General features: G+C 26.9%; 1 protein-coding gene across 3 annotated transcripts in view; it reads right to left on the reverse strand.

Moving 5' to 3' along the window:
• Positions 1 to 16,880, reverse strand: part of LOC145268690 (uncharacterized) — a 307,214-nt gene that overhangs the window by 18,427 nt on the left and 271,907 nt on the right. For all 3 annotated transcript variants that reach the window (XM_080124205.1, XM_080124202.1, XM_080124204.1), the window contains one exon: positions 15,582 to 15,795. In XM_080124205.1, coding sequence (XP_079980331.1) covers positions 15,582 to 15,770 — 189 coding nt within the window. In that variant the 5' untranslated portion in view covers positions 15,771 to 15,795. The remainder of the gene's footprint in view (positions 1 to 15,581; positions 15,796 to 16,880) is intronic.

Raw genomic sequence — 16,880 nt, forward strand, 5'->3', positions numbered from 1 at the left:
ATAGATTAGTAAGGTACCATCAGCTAAAATCGAAACCGAAACCAAAACTTATGAAGAATTCTTGATAAAATTATTTAAAAAAAATAGATTAGTAAGGTACCATCAGCTAAAATCGAAACCGAAACCAAAACTTATGAAGAATTCTGGATAAAATTATTTAAAAAAAAAATAGATTAGTAAGGTACCATCAGCTAAAATCGAAACCGAAACCAAAACTTATGAAGAATTCTTGATAAAATTATTTTAAAAAAAATAGATTACTAAGGTACCATCAGCTAAAATCGAAACCGAAACCAAAACTTATGAAGAATTCTGGATAAAATTATTTAAAAAAAAAATAGATTAGTAAGGTACCATCAGCTAAAATCGAAACCGAAACCAAAACTTATGAAGAATTCTTGATAAAATTATTTTTTAAAAAAATAGATTAGTAAGGTACCATCAGCTAAAATCGAAACCGAAACCAAAACTTATGAAGAATTCTTGATAAAATTATTTAAAAAAAAATAGATTACTAAGGTACCATCAGCTAAAATCGAAACCGAAACCAAAACTTATGAAGAATTCTGGATAAAATTATTTAAAAAAAAATAGATTAGTAAGGTACCATCAGCTAAAATCGAAACCGAAACCAAAACTTATGAAGAATTCTTGATAAAATTATTTAAAAAAAAATAGATTATATGAATGCCATCAGCTAAAATCGAAACCGAAAGCAAAACTTATGAGGAATTCTTGATAAAATTATTAAAAAAAAAATAGATTATATGAATGCCATCAGCTAAAATCGAAACCGAAAGCAAAACTTATGAAGAATTCTTGATAAAATTATTAAAAAAAAAATAGATTATATGAGAGCCATCAGCTAAAATCGAAACCGAAAGCAAAACTTATGAAGAATTCTTGATAAAATTATTTAAAAAAAAATAGATTATATGAATGCCATCAGCTAAAATCGAAACCGAAACCAAAACTTATGAAGAATTCTTGATAAAATTATTTAAAAAAAAATAGATTATATGAATGCCATCAGCTAAAATCGAAACCGAAAGCAAAACTTATGAGGAATTCTTGATAAAATTATTAAAAAAAAAATAGATTATATGAATGCCATCAGCTAAAATCGAAACCGAAACCAAAACTTATGAGGAATTCTTGATAAAATTATTAAAAAAAAAATAGATTATATGAATGCCATCAGCTAAAATCGAAACCGAAACCAAAACTTATGAAGAATTCTTGATAAAATTATTTAAAAAAAAATAGATTATATGAATGCCATCAGCTAAAATCGAAACCGAAACCAAAACTTATGAAGAATTCTTGATAAAATTATTTAAAAAAAAATAGATTATATGAATGCCATCAGCTAAAATCGAAACCGAAAGCAAAACTTATGAGGAATTCTTGATAAAATTATTTTAAAAAAAATAGATTATATGAATGCCATCAGCTAAAATCGAAACCGAAACCAAAACTTATGAAGAATTCTTGATAAAATTATTTAAAAAAAAATAGATTATATGAATGCCATCAGCTAAAATCGAAACCGAAAGCAAAACTTATGAGGAATTCTTGATAAAATTATTAAAAAAAAATAGATTATATGAATGCCATCAGCTAAAATCGAAACCGAAACCAAAACTTATGAGGAATTCTTGATAAAATTATTTAAAAAAAAATAGATTATATGAATGCCATCAGCTAAAATCGAAACCGAAACCAAAACTTATGAAGAATTCTTGATAAAATTATTTAAAAAAAAATAGATTATATGAATGCCATCAGCTAAAATCGAAACCGAAACCAAAACTTATGAAGAATTCTTGATAAAATTATTTAAAAAAAAATAGATTATATGAATGCCATCAGCAAAAATCGAAACCGAAAGCAAAACTTATGAGGAATTCTTGATAAAATTATTAAAAAAAAAATAGATTATATGAATGCCATCAGCTAAAATCGAAACCGAAACCAAAACTTATGAAGAATTCTTGATAAAATTATTTTTAAAAAAATAGATTATATGAATGCCATCAGCTAAAATCGAAACCGAAACCAAAACTTATGAAGAATTCTTGATAAAATTATTTAAAAAAAAATAGATTATATGAATGCCATCAGCTAAAATCGAAACCGAAACCAAAACTTATGAGGAATTCTTGATAAAATTATTTAAAAAAACATAGATTATATGAATGCCATCAGCTAAAATCGAAACGGAAACCAAAACTTATGAAGAATTCTTGATAAAATTATTTAAAAAAAAATAGATTATATGAATGCCATCAGCTAAAATCGAAACCGAAACTAAAACTTATGAAGAATTCTTGATAAAATTATTTTAAAAAAAATAGATTATATGAATGCCATCAGCTAAAATCGAAACCGAAAGCAAAACTTATGAGGAATTCTTGATAAAATTATTAAAAAAAAAATAGATTATATGAATGCCATCAGCTAAAATCGAAACCGAAAGCAAAACTTATGAGGAATTCTTGATAAAATTATTTAAAAAAAAATAGATTATATGAATGCCATCAGCTAAAATCGAAACCGAAACCAAAACTTATGAAGAATTCTTGATAAAATTATTTAAAAAAAAATAGATTATATGAATGCCATCAGCTAAAATCGAAACCGAAACCAAAACTTATGAAGAATTCTTGATAAAATTATTTTAAAAAAATAGATTATATGAATGCCATCAGCTAAAATCGAAACCGAAAGCAAAACTTATGAGGAATTCTTGATAAAATTATTTAAAAAAAAATAGATTATATGAATGCCATCAGCTAAAATCGAAACCGAAAGCAAAACTTATGAGGAATTCTTGATAAAATTATTTAAAAAAAAAAAAGATTATATGAATGCCATCAGCTAAAATCGAAACCGAAAGCAAAACTTATGAGGAATTCTTGATAAAATTATTTTAAAAAAAATAGATTATATGAATGCCATCAGCTAAAATCGAAACCGAAAGCAAAACTTATGAAGAATTCTTGATAAAATTATTTAAAAAAAAATAGATTATATGAATGCCATCAGCTAAAATCGAAACCGAAACCAAAACATATGAAGAATTCTTGATAAAATTATTTAAAAAAAAATAGATTATATGAATGCCATCAGCTAAAATCGAAACCGAAACCAAAACTTATGAAGAATTCTTGATAAAATTATTTTAAAAAAAAATAGATTATATGAATGCCATCAGCTAAAATCGAAACCGAAAGCAAAACTTATGAGGAATTCTTGATAAAATTATTAAAAAAAAATAGATTATATGAATGCCATCAGCTAAAATCGAAACCGAAAGCAAAACTTATGAGGAATTCTTGATAAAATTATTTAAAAAAAAATAGATTATATGAATGCCATCAGCTAAAATCGAAACCGAAACCAAAACTTATGAAGAATTCTTGATAAAATTATTTAAAAAAAATAGATTATATGAATGCCATCAGCTAAAATCGAAACCGAAAGCAAAACTTATGAGGAATTCTTGATAAAATTATTAAAAAAAAAATAGATTATATGAATGCCATCAGCTAAAATCGAAACCGAAAGCAAAACTTATGAGGAATTCTTGATAAAATTATTTAAAAAAAAATAGATTATATGAATGCCATCAGCTAAAATCGAAACCGAAAGCAAAACTTATGAGGAATTCTTGATAAAATTATTTAAAAAAAAATAGATTATATGAATGCCATCAGCTAAAATCGAAACCGAAACCAAAACTTATGAGGAATTCTTGATAAAATTATTTAAAAAAAAATAGATTATATGAATGCCATCAGCTAAAATCGAAACCGAAAGCAAAACTTATGAAGAATTCTTGATAAAATTATTTAAAAAAAAATAGATTATATGAATGCCATCAGCTAAAATCGAAACCGAAACCAAAACTTATGAAGAATTCTTGATAAAATTATTTTAAAAAAAATAGATTATATGAATGCCATCAGCTAAAATCGAAACCGAAACCAAAACTTATGAAGAATTCTTGATAAAATTATTTAAAAAAAAATAGATTATATGAATGCCATCAGCTAAAATCGAAACCGAAACCAAAACTTATGAAGAATTCTTGATAAAATTATTTAAAAACAAAATAGATTATATGAATGCCATCAGCTAAAATCGAAACCGAAACCAAAACTTATGAAGAATTCTTGATAAAATTATTTAAAAAAAAAAAGATTATAAGAATGCCATCAGCTAAAATCGAAACCGAAAGCAAAACTTATGAGGAATTCTTGATAAAATTATTTAAAAAAAAATAGATTATATGAATGCCATCAGCTAAAATCGAAACCGAAACCAAAACTTATGAAGAATTCTTGATAAAATTATTTAAAAAAAAATAGATTATATGAATGCCATCAGCTAAAATCGAAACCGAAACCAAAACTTATGAAGAATTCTTGATAAAATTATTTAAAAAAAAATAGATTATATGAATGCCATCAGCTAAAATCGAAACCGAAACCAAAACTTATGAAGAATTCTTGATAAAATTATTTAAAAAAAAATAGATTATATGAATGCCATCAGCTAAAATCTAAACCGAAACCAAAACTTATGAAGAATTCTTGATAAAATTATTTAAAAAAAAATAGATTATATGAATGCCATCAGCTAAAATCGAAACCGAAAGCAAAACTTATGAAGAATTCTTGATAAAATTATTTAAAAAAAAATAGATTATATGAATGCCATCAGCTAAAATCGAAACCGAAAGCAAAACTTATGAGGAATTCTTGATAAAATTATTTAAAAAAAAATAGATTATATGAATGCCATCAGCTAAAATCGAAACCGAAACCAAAACTTATGAAGAATTCTTGATAAAATTATTTAAAAAAAAATAGATTATATGAATGCCATCAGCTAAAATCGAAACCGAAACCAAAACTTATGAAGAATTCTTGATAAAATTATTTAAAAAAAAATAGATTATATGAATGCCATCAGCTAAAATCGAAACCGAAAGCAAAACTTATGAAGAATTCTTGATAAAATTATTTAAAAAAAAATAGATTATATGAATGCCATCAGCTAAAATCGAAACCGAAACCAAAACTTATGAAGAATTCTTGATAAAATTATTTAAAAAAAAATAGATTATATGAATGCCATCAGCTAAAATCGAAACCGAAAGCAAAACTTATGAGGAATTCTTGATAAAATTATTTAAAAAAAAATAGATTATATGAATGCCATCAGCTAAAATCGAAACCGAAACCAAAACTTATGAAGAATTCTTGATAAAATTATTTAAAAAAAAATAGATTATATGAATGCCATCAGCTAAAATCGAAACCGAAACATAAACTTATGAAGAATTCTTGATAAAATTATTTAATAAAAAAATGATTATATGAATGCCATCAGCTAAAATCGAAACCGAAACCAAAACTTATGAAGAATTCTTGATAAAATTATTTAAAAAAAAATAGATTATATGAATGCCATCAGCTAAAATCGAAACCGAAACCAAAACTTATGAAGAATTCTTGATAAAATTATTTAAAAAAAAATAGATTATATGAATGCCATCAGCTAAAATCGAAACCGAAAGCAAAACTTATGAAGAATTCTTGATAAAATTATTAAAAAAAAAATAGATTATATGAATGCCATCAGCTAAAATCGAAACCGAAAGCAAAACTTATGAGGAATTCTTGATAAAATTATTTTAAAAAAAATAGATTATATGAATGCCATCAGCTAAAATCGAAACCGAAACCAAAACTTATGAAGAATTCTTGATAAAATTATTTAAAAAAAATAGATTATATGAATGCCATCAGCTAAAATCGAAACCGAAAGCAAAACTTATGAGGAATTCTTGATAAAATTATTAAAAAAAAAATAGATTATATGAATGCCATCAGCTAAAATCGAAACCGAAAGCAAAACTTATGAGGAATTCTTGATAAAATTATTTAAAAAAAAATAGATTATATGAATGCCATCAGCTAAAATCGAAACCGAAAGCAAAACTTATGAGGAATTCTTGATAAAATTATTTAAAAAAAAATAGATTATATGAATGCCATCAGCTAAAATCGAAACCGAAACCAAAACTTATGAAGAATTCTTGATAAAATTATTTAAAAAAAAATAGATTATATGAATGCCATCAGCTAAAATCGAAACCGAAACCAAAACTTATGAAGAATTCTTGATAAAATTATTTAAAAAAAAATAGATTATATGAATGCCATCAGCTAAAATCGAAACCGAAAGCAAAACTTATGAGGAATTCTTGATAAAATTATTTAAAAAAAAATAGATTATATGAATGCCATCAGCTAAAATCGAAACCGAAACCAAAACTTATGAAGAATTCTTGATAAAATTATTTTAAAAAAAATAGATTATATGAATGCCATCAGCTAAAATCGAAACCGAAACCAAAACTTATGAAGAATTCTTGATAAAATTATTTAAAAAAAAATAGATTATATGAATGCCATCAGCTAAAATCGAAACCGAAACCAAAACTTATGAAGAATTCTTGATAAAATTATTTAAAAACAAAATAGATTATATGAATGCCATCAGCTAAAATCGAAACCGAAACCAAAACTTATGAAGAATTCTTGATAAAATTATTTAAAAAAAAAAAGATTATAAGAATGCCATCAGCTAAAATCGAAACCGAAAGCAAAACTTATGAGGAATTCTTGATAAAATTATTTAAAAAAAAATAGATTATATGAATGCCATCAGCTAAAATCGAAACCGAAACCAAAACTTATGAAGAATTCTTGATAAAATTATTTAAAAAAAAATAGATTATATGAATGCCATCAGCTAAAATCGAAACCGAAACCAAAACTTATGAAGAATTCTTGATAAAATTATTTAAAAAAAAATAGATTATATGAATGCCATCAGCTAAAATCGAAACCGAAACCAAAACTTATGAAGAATTCTTGATAAAATTATTTAAAAAAAAATAGATTATATGAATGCCATCAGCTAAAATCTAAACCGAAACCAAAACTTATGAAGAATTCTTGATAAAATTATTTAAAAAAAAATAGATTATATGAATGCCATCAGCTAAAATCGAAACCGAAAGCAAAACTTATGAAGAATTCTTGATAAAATTATTTAAAAAAAAATAGATTATATGAATGCCATCAGCTAAAATCGAAACCGAAAGCAAAACTTATGAGGAATTCTTGATAAAATTATTTAAAAAAAAATAGATTATATGAATGCCATCAGCTAAAATCGAAACCGAAACCAAAACTTATGAAGAATTCTTGATAAAATTATTTAAAAAAAAATAGATTATATGAATGCCATCAGCTAAAATCGAAACCGAAACCAAAACTTATGAAGAATTCTTGATAAAATTATTTAAAAAAAAATAGATTATATGAATGCCATCAGCTAAAATCGAAACCGAAAGCAAAACTTATGAAGAATTCTTGATAAAATTATTTAAAAAAAAATAGATTATATGAATGCCATCAGCTAAAATCGAAACCGAAACCAAAACTTATGAAGAATTCTTGATAAAATTATTTAAAAAAAAAATAGATTATATGAATGCCATCAGCTAAAATCGAAACCGAAAGCAAAACTTATGAGGAATTCTTGATAAAATTATTTAAAAAAAAATAGATTATATGAATGCCATCAGCTAAAATCGAAACCGAAACCAAAACTTATGAAGAATTCTTGATAAAATTATTTAAAAAAAAATAGATTATATGAATGCCATCAGCTAAAATCGAAACCGAAACATAAACTTTTGAAGAATTCTTGATAAAATTATTTAATAAAAAAATGATTATATGAATGCCATCAGCTAAAATCGAAACCGAAACCAAAACTTATGAAGAATTCTTGATAAAATTATTTAAAAAAAAATAGATTATATGAATGCCATCAGCTAAAATCGAAACCGAAACCAAAACTTATGAAGAATTCTTGATAAAATTATTTAAAAAAAAATAGATTATATGAATGCCATCAGCTAAAATCGAAACCGAAAGCAAAACTTATGAAGAATTCTTGATAAAATTATTAAAAAAAAAATAGATTATATGAATGCCATCAGCTAAAATCGAAACCGAAAGCAAAACTTATGAGGAATTCTTGATAAAATTATTTTAAAAAAAATAGATTATATTAATGCCATCAGCTAAAATCGAAACCGAAACCAAAACTTATGAAGAATTCTTGATAAAATTATTTAAAAAAAATAGATTATATGAATGCCATCAGCTAAAATCGAAACCGAAAGCAAAACTTATGAGGAATTCTTGATAAAATTATTAAAAAAAAAATAGATTATATGAATGCCATCAGCTAAAATCGAAACCGAAAGCAAAACTTATGAGGAATTCTTGATAAAATTATTTAAAAAAAAATAGATTATATGAATGCCATCAGCTAAAATCGAAACCGAAAGCAAAACTTATGAGGAATTCTTGATAAAATTATTTAAAAAAAAATAGATTATATGAATGCCATCAGCTAAAATCGAAACCGAAACCAAAACTTATGAAGAATTCTTGATAAAATTATTTAAAAAAAAATAGATTATATGAATGCCATCAGCTAAAATCGAAACCGAAACCAAAACTTATGAAGAATTCTTGATAAAATTATTTAAAAAAAAATAGATTATATGAATGCCATCAGCTAAAATCGAAACCGAAAGCAAAACTTATGAGGAATTCTTGATAAAATTATTTTTAAAAAAATAGATTATATGAATGCCATCAGCTAAAATCGAAACCGAAAGCAAAACTTATGAGGAATTCTTGATAAAATTATTTTAAAAAAAATAGATTATATGAATGCCATCAGCTAAAATCGAAACCGAAACCAAAACTTATGAAGAATTCTTGATAAAATTATTTAAAAAAAAATAGATTATATGAATGCCATCAGCTAAAATCGAAACCGAAAGCAAAACTTATGAGGAATTCTTGATAAAATTATTAAAAAAAAAATAGATTATATGAATGCCATCAGCTAAAATCGAAACCGAAACCAAAACTTATGAAGAATTCTTGATAAAATTATTTAAAAAAAAATAGATTATATGAATGCCATCAGCTAAAAGCGAAACCGAAACCAAAACTTATGAAGAATTCTTGATAAAATTATTTAAAAAAAAATAGATTATATGAATGCCATCAGCTAAAATCGAAACCGAAACCAAAACTTATGAAGAATTCTTGATAAAATTATTTAAAAAAAAATAGATTATATGAATGCCATCAGCTAAAATCGAAACCGAAAGCAAAACTTATGAGGAATTCTTGATAAAATTATTTAAAAAAAAATAGATTATATGAATGCCATCAGCTAAAATCGAAACCGAAAGCAAAACTTATGAGGAATTCTTGATAAAATTATTTTTAAAAAAATAGATTATATGAATGCCATCAGCTAAAATCGAAACCGAAACCAAAACTTATGAAGAATTCTTGATAAAATTATTTAAAAAAAAATAGATTATATGAATGCCATCAGCTAAAATCGAAACCGAAAGCAAAACTTATGAGGAATTCTTGATAAAATTATTTTAAAAAAAATAGATTATATGAATGCCATCAGCTAAAATCGAAACCGAAACCAAAACTTATGAAGAATTCTTGATAAAATTATTTTAAAAAAAATAGATTATATGAATGCCATCAGCTAAAATCGAAACCGAAACCAAAACTTATGAAGAATTCTTGATAAAATTATTTAAAAAAAAATAGATTATATGAATGCCATCAGCTAAAATCGAAACCGAAAGCAAAACTTATGAAGAATTCTTGATAAAATTATTTAAAAACAAAATAGATTATATGAATGCCATCAGCTAAAATCGAAACCGAAACCAAAACTTATGAAGAATTCTTGATAAAATTATTTTAAAAAAAATAGATTATATGAATGCCATCAGCTAAAATCGAAACCGAAAGCAAAACTTATGAGGAATTCTTGATAAAATTATTTAAAAAAATATAGATTATATGAATGCCATCAGCTAAAATCGAAACCGAAACCAAAACTTATGAAGAATTCTTGATAAAATTATTTAAAAAAAAATAGATTATATGAATGCCATCAGCTAAAATCGAAACCGAAACCAAAACTTATGAAGAATTCTTGATAAAATTATTTAAAAAAAAATAGATTATATGAATGCCATCAGCTAAAATCGAAACCGAAAGCAAAACTTATGAAGAATTCTTGATAAAATTATTTAAAAAAAAATAGATTATATGAATGCCATCAGCTAAAATCGAAACCGAAACCAAAACTTATGAAGAATTCTTGATAAAATTATTTAAAAAAAAATAGATTATATGAATGCCATCAGCTAAAATCGAAACCGAAACCAAAACTTATGAAGAATTCTTGATAAAATTATTTAAAAAAAAATAGATTATATGAATGCCATCAGCTAAAATCGAAACCGAAAGCAAAACTTATGAGGAATTCTTGATAAAATTATTAAAAAAAAAATAGATTATATGAATGCCATCAGCTAAAATCGAAACCGAAAGCAAAACTTATGAGGAATTCTTGATAAAATTATTTAAAAAAAAATAGATTATATGAATGCCATCAGCTAAAATCGAAACCGAAAGCAAAACTTATGAGGAATTCTTGATAAAATTATTTAAAAAAAAATAGATTATATGAATGCCATCAGCTAAAATCGAAACCGAAACCAAAACTTATGAAGAATTCTTGATAAAATTATTTAAAAAAAAATAGATTATATGAATGCCATCAGCTAAAATCGAAACCGAAACCAAAACTTATGAAGAATTCTTGATAAAATTATTTAAAAAAAAATAGATTATATGAATGCCATCAGCTAAAATCGAAACCGAAAGCAAAACTTATGAGGAATTCTTGATAAAATTATTTTTAAAAAAATAGATTATATGAATGCCATCAGCTAAAATCGAAACCGAAAGCAAAACTTATGAGGAATTCTTGATAAAATTATTTTAAAAAAAATAGATTATATGAATGCCATCAGCTAAAATCGAAACCGAAACCAAAACTTATGAAGAATTCTTGATAAAATTATTTAAAAAAAAATAGATTATATGAATGCCATCAGCTAAAATCGAAACCGAAAGCAAAACTTATGAGGAATTCTTGATAAAATTATTAAAAAAAAAATAGATTATATGAATGCCATCAGCTAAAATCGAAACCGAAACCAAAACTTATGAAGAATTCTTGATAAAATTATTTAAAAAAAAATAGATTATATGAATGCCATCAGCTAAAAGCGAAACCGAAACCAAAACTTATGAAGAATTCTTGATAAAATTATTTAAAAAAAAATAGATTATATGAATGCCATCAGCTAAAATCGAAACCGAAACCAAAACTTATGAAGAATTCTTGATAAAATTATTTAAAAAAAAATAGATTATATGAATGCCATCAGCTAAAATCGAAACCGAAAGCAAAACTTATGAGGAATTCTTGATAAAATTATTTAAAAAAAAATAGATTATATGAATGCCATCAGCTAAAATCGAAACCGAAAGCAAAACTTATGAGGAATTCTTGATAAAATTATTTTTAAAAAAATAGATTATATGAATGCCATCAGCTAAAATCGAAACCGAAACCAAAACTTATGAAGAATTCTTGATAAAATTATTTAAAAAAAAATAGATTATATGAATGCCATCAGCTAAAATCGAAACCGAAAGCAAAACTTATGAGGAATTCTTGATAAAATTATTTTAAAAAAAATAGATTATATGAATGCCATCAGCTAAAATCGAAACCGAAACCAAAACTTATGAAGAATTCTTGATAAAATTATTTTAAAAAAAATAGATTATATGAATGCCATCAGCTAAAATCGAAACCGAAACCAAAACTTATGAAGAATTCTTGATAAAATTATTTAAAAAAAAATAGATTATATGAATGCCATCAGCTAAAATCGAAACCGAAAGCAAAACTTATGAAGAATTCTTGATAAAATTATTTAAAAACAAAATAGATTATATGAATGCCATCAGCTAAAATCGAAACCGAAACCAAAACTTATGAAGAATTCTTGATAAAATTATTTTAAAAAAAATAGATTATATGAATGCCATCAGCTAAAATCGAAACCGAAAGCAAAACTTATGAGGAATTCTTGATAAAATTATTTAAAAAAATATAGATTATATGAATGCCATCAGCTAAAATCGAAACCGAAACCAAAACTTATGAAGAATTCTTGATAAAATTATTTAAAAAAAAATAGATTATATGAATGCCATCAGCTAAAATCGAAACCGAAACCAAAACTTATGAAGAATTCTTGATAAAATTATTTAAAAAAAAATAGATTATATGAATGCCATCAGCTAAAATCGAAACCGAAAGCAAAACTTATGAAGAATTCTTGATAAAATTATTTAAAAAAAAATAGATTATATGAATGCCATCAGCTAAAATCGAAACCGAAACCAAAACTTATGAAGAATTCTTGATAAAATTATTTAAAAAAAAATAGATTATATGAATGCCATCAGCTAAAATCGAAACCGAAACCAAAACTTATGAAGAATTCTTGATAAAATTATTTAAAAAAAAATAGATTATATGAATGCCATCAGCTAAAATCGAAACCGAAAGCAAAACTTATGAGGAATTCTTGATAAAATTATTTAAAAAAAAATAGATTATATGAATGCCATCAGCTAAAATCGAAACCGAAACCAAAACTTATGAAGAATTCTTGATAAAATTATTTAAAAAAAAATAGATTATATGAATGCCATCAGCTAAAAGCGAAACCGAAACCAAAACTTATGAAGAATTCTTGATAAAATTATTTAAAAAAAAATAGATTATATGAATGCCATCAGCTAAAATCGAAACCGAAAGCAAAACTTATGAAGAATTCTTGATAAAATTATTTAAAAAAAAATAGATTATATGAATGCCATCAGCTAAAATCGAAACCGAAACCAAAACTTATGAAGAATTCTTGATAAAATTATTTAAAAAAAAATAGATTATATGAATGCCATCAGCTAAAATCGAAACCGAAAGCAAAACTTATGAGGAATTCTTGATAAAATTATTTAAAAAAAAATAGATTATATGAATGCCATCAGCTAAAATCGAAACCGAAAGCAAAACTTATGAAGAATTCTTGATAAAATTATTTTAAAAAAAATAGATTATATGAATGCCATCAGCTAAAATCGAAACCGAAACCAAAACTTATGAAGAATTCTTGATAAAATTATTTTAAAAAAAATAGATTATATGAATGCCATCAGCTAAAATCGAAACCGAAACCAAAACTTATGAAGAATTCTTGATAAAATTATTTAAAAAAAAATAGATTATATGAATGCCATCAGCTAAAATCGAAACCGAAACCAAAACTTATGAAGAATTCTTGATAAAATTATTTAAAAAAAAATAGATTATATGAATGCCATCAGCTAAAATCGAAACCGAAAGCAAAACTTATGAAGAATTCTTGATAAAATTATTTAAAAAAAAATAGATTATATGAATGCCATCAGCTAAAATCGAAACCGAAACCAAAACTTATGAAGAATTCTTGATAAAATTATTTAAAAAAAAATAGATTATATGAATGCCATCAGCTAAAATCGAAACCGAAACCAAAACTTATGAAGAATTCTTGATAAAATTATTTAAAAAAAAATAGATTATATGAATGCCATCAGCTAAAATCGAAACCGAAACCAAAACTTATGAGGAATTCTTGGCAAAATTATTCATGACAAGAAATGGATGTACATAACAATTAAACAACCCGGATGTAAGCGTGACACAGAAAATAACACACACGCTAAGGTATTAAAAAATATAGATAACCAATCCTCATAAAAAAAAAATCTAGAAACATACGTTGGCGTGTCTATACTTTCTATACTTTGACGCGCTTTCATCTAGTCGTTGCTATAGAACTAATCTTGTGTTTCTTAAGATAGTGTCGAAAATAGTAATATATCCAAAAACTACGAAAATTCATTCCGTAGAAATTTATTTATCGTTAACATTTTATGACCTGATTCGCTGAGTCGTAAATAAACGAATATAATGGCATAAATAAAGTGGGAATTGATTCAACCACGCCCTGTGCGTACAGGGTGGAACGGTAAATTTGTCGCTCTAAGGAAAACAACACTACAGCTTTATTTTAAAGCGTTTATTGAAAATATCAATTCAGGTAACTTGATTATGTAATAGAGCTGACATCTATTCAATGTAGCCGCCTTCAGCCTCAATCACCGCCTCGATATGGGTCCGGAATTGAATTTTTGCACAAGCGCCGGCAAGAGCTCAGCGAATTCACGGTAGATGGCGGCGATTAGGCTGGCTTTGGTGTTGTGGGAGGTCATGTTGGTGATGTTTTCGACATATGATCAAACGAAGTAGTGCAATGGGTTCAGGTCCGAGAGGAGGAGTGGCCAGTGAGGGAAGGGTACAAATTCGTAACATTCCTTCTGAAGCCAAGCCTGGGTCTCTTTGGACTTGTGGGCCGGCGCTGAGTTCAGCTGCCACACCCAGTGTCTGCCAGCGGCCACCTGATTGCAGCAGGGGATCATCACACTCTTCAACACATCCAGGTACACTTTGGTGTTGACTTTCAAGCCGATTTCAAAGATGTGAGATGGCATGATATGCCCCTCGCTTGAAACCACACCAAAAACCATAATCATGGCCGGAAACTTTGTTTAGCTGTGTCCGTTAATGTCAATCCGTCGAGATTTGCATTTTGAGAGTGCTGGCAATGGTTGTGTTGTCATAATTTAGATCGTTAGGGAGCATGAGTTATACAGTGGCACATCTCTGAATTGGCTTGTTGAACATTGTGTCACTTTCAGACACGAAAGAAAGCTCCTATCGCTCTTGGGATTTGTACACAACTGGACAACTAGAAGATGGCCTGCAACAACAAAAATAAATAAATAAATAATAAAATGAAATAAAATTAAAAAAATAAATAGTAAGCCGGTTTTCATCAAACGGAAATGGAATCCTGTCGTCTTTTCTATGGCGACAATTTTATCGTTTCGCCTTGTATTAGTTCAGTAGTTGGTTAGATGCCAAGTACCTCCAGATTGCAACTGTCCGTTGCTTACATTAAGTGTGCCGCCATCTAAAATTAACAATAAATATTTTTTAATCATCTACATCACAATTCAGGCCATAAAGGGTTAAAAGTAGATGTTATAAAGTAGACGGCGAAGAGGTCACATACAGGGGACATAACTAGAAACGCAAAATTTAGATTACATCATAATGGCTTCCAACATTTATAGCCTATAGCGATAGACCTTTTGTTTTTGCTAAAAACACGACAGCAGTAATTCTACTTGATGAATTTTCGTAATTTTTGGATATATTACTATTTACGACATGACAATTAAGTACGTAATATTGTTTTTGTTTAAAACAAAATATTAAAAAAAAATTGATTGGTCGACTATATTTTAAGAAGTACCAAGTAATCTTTTTTTTATGAAAGACAAAGATACAAGATTCATCGAGTGGCATCTAGGCCTTAATAAGCATTGACTTACTCTTCCGGACTTGTCTCTCTCGTTTATTTCCTCCTTCGTGTAATCATCTTCCAGAATGGCTTGGACTGCTTCGTGGTCGCCATCGATACACGCATCGATAAATCTGTAATCGTCTTCGTAAAACATTGATTCGTCGTTCGAATGACAGTCGCCGCATGACGTCATGTTGTTGCCGTCATCTTCATCCATGGTGGAATCTGTACGAATTTTGTCGCTTAAAAGAAAATAGAAAAATTGGTATCGAAATGATTTTGATAAAATTAAAAAAAAAAAAAAAAAAAAAAAAAAAAAATGAAAAGTAATTTTTTCCGCACGGCTAGACTAGCATCTGTCTGAAACTAGGATCGAACTTATGACCCTCTAATTTGTAGTCGGTGATTCTTATCTGTTATGCCGTTGTATGCCATCAGCATAGTGGAGAAGCAACGATCTTTTATGATTATATAAACGCCAGTTGTCAGTGTGTTTGTATGTTTGTACATCCAGATAAAACTTGAAAAATACACAACAGACACCAACAAATGTTTTTCTTAATCAGTGTACCATACCATACCATACCATATCATACCATACTATATCATACCATATCATACCATGCCATACCATACTATATCATACCATATCATACCATACCATACCATACCATATCATACCATACCATACTATATCATACCATACCATACCATACTATATCATACCATACCATACCATACCATACCATAGCCTTGAGCCCCTGGAGGAGCATAGGTCATCCACAACTTTGTAGATGCTTTTGTAGCAAGGAGTTAATTTTTTTTTTTTTTTTGGAGGTGAGGGTGCTGGTTCCACGTCCAACCTTCCCAGAAGGTACATACAGCGCCTAGCTTTCTCAAAATAGGCACCCATCTGGTACTGACCAGGCTCAACGTTGCTTAACTTTGGTGATCTAGCAAGAACCAGTGTCTCAACGTGATTGTGCCGTACTTAATCAGTGTAATCCCAGAAAAATAATATCTAAAATTTAGAAAAAACAAAATAAAAAAAAAAACGATTTATTCTTTCAGGTAGGTCCTGGATATGACCTTAAACTATATCCGTGGGCTTTTGGGAGTGTGGAGCCACCCTTTAATTGCCATTGCTCCCAGGTCCACTCTGATTCGGAGTGGTAGTACCTGTTAGGGTCCCAACTATGGGCTAAATAGAAACCGACTTGAAAAAAAAAACAAACAAATATATTCTATTAAAATTTTTTTCTTCAAAATCACTCGGCCCTGTCGGTGGGGCATTAGAATACGCCGACTGCCCCCCCCCCTGCAGAGG

The sequence above is a fragment of the Euprymna scolopes genome, chromosome 44 (genome assembly GCF_053919585.1).
Source record: "Euprymna scolopes isolate OS-2025 chromosome 44, ASM5391958v1, whole genome shotgun sequence".
Lineage (NCBI taxonomy): Eukaryota > Metazoa > Mollusca > Cephalopoda > Sepiida > Sepiolidae > Euprymna > Euprymna scolopes.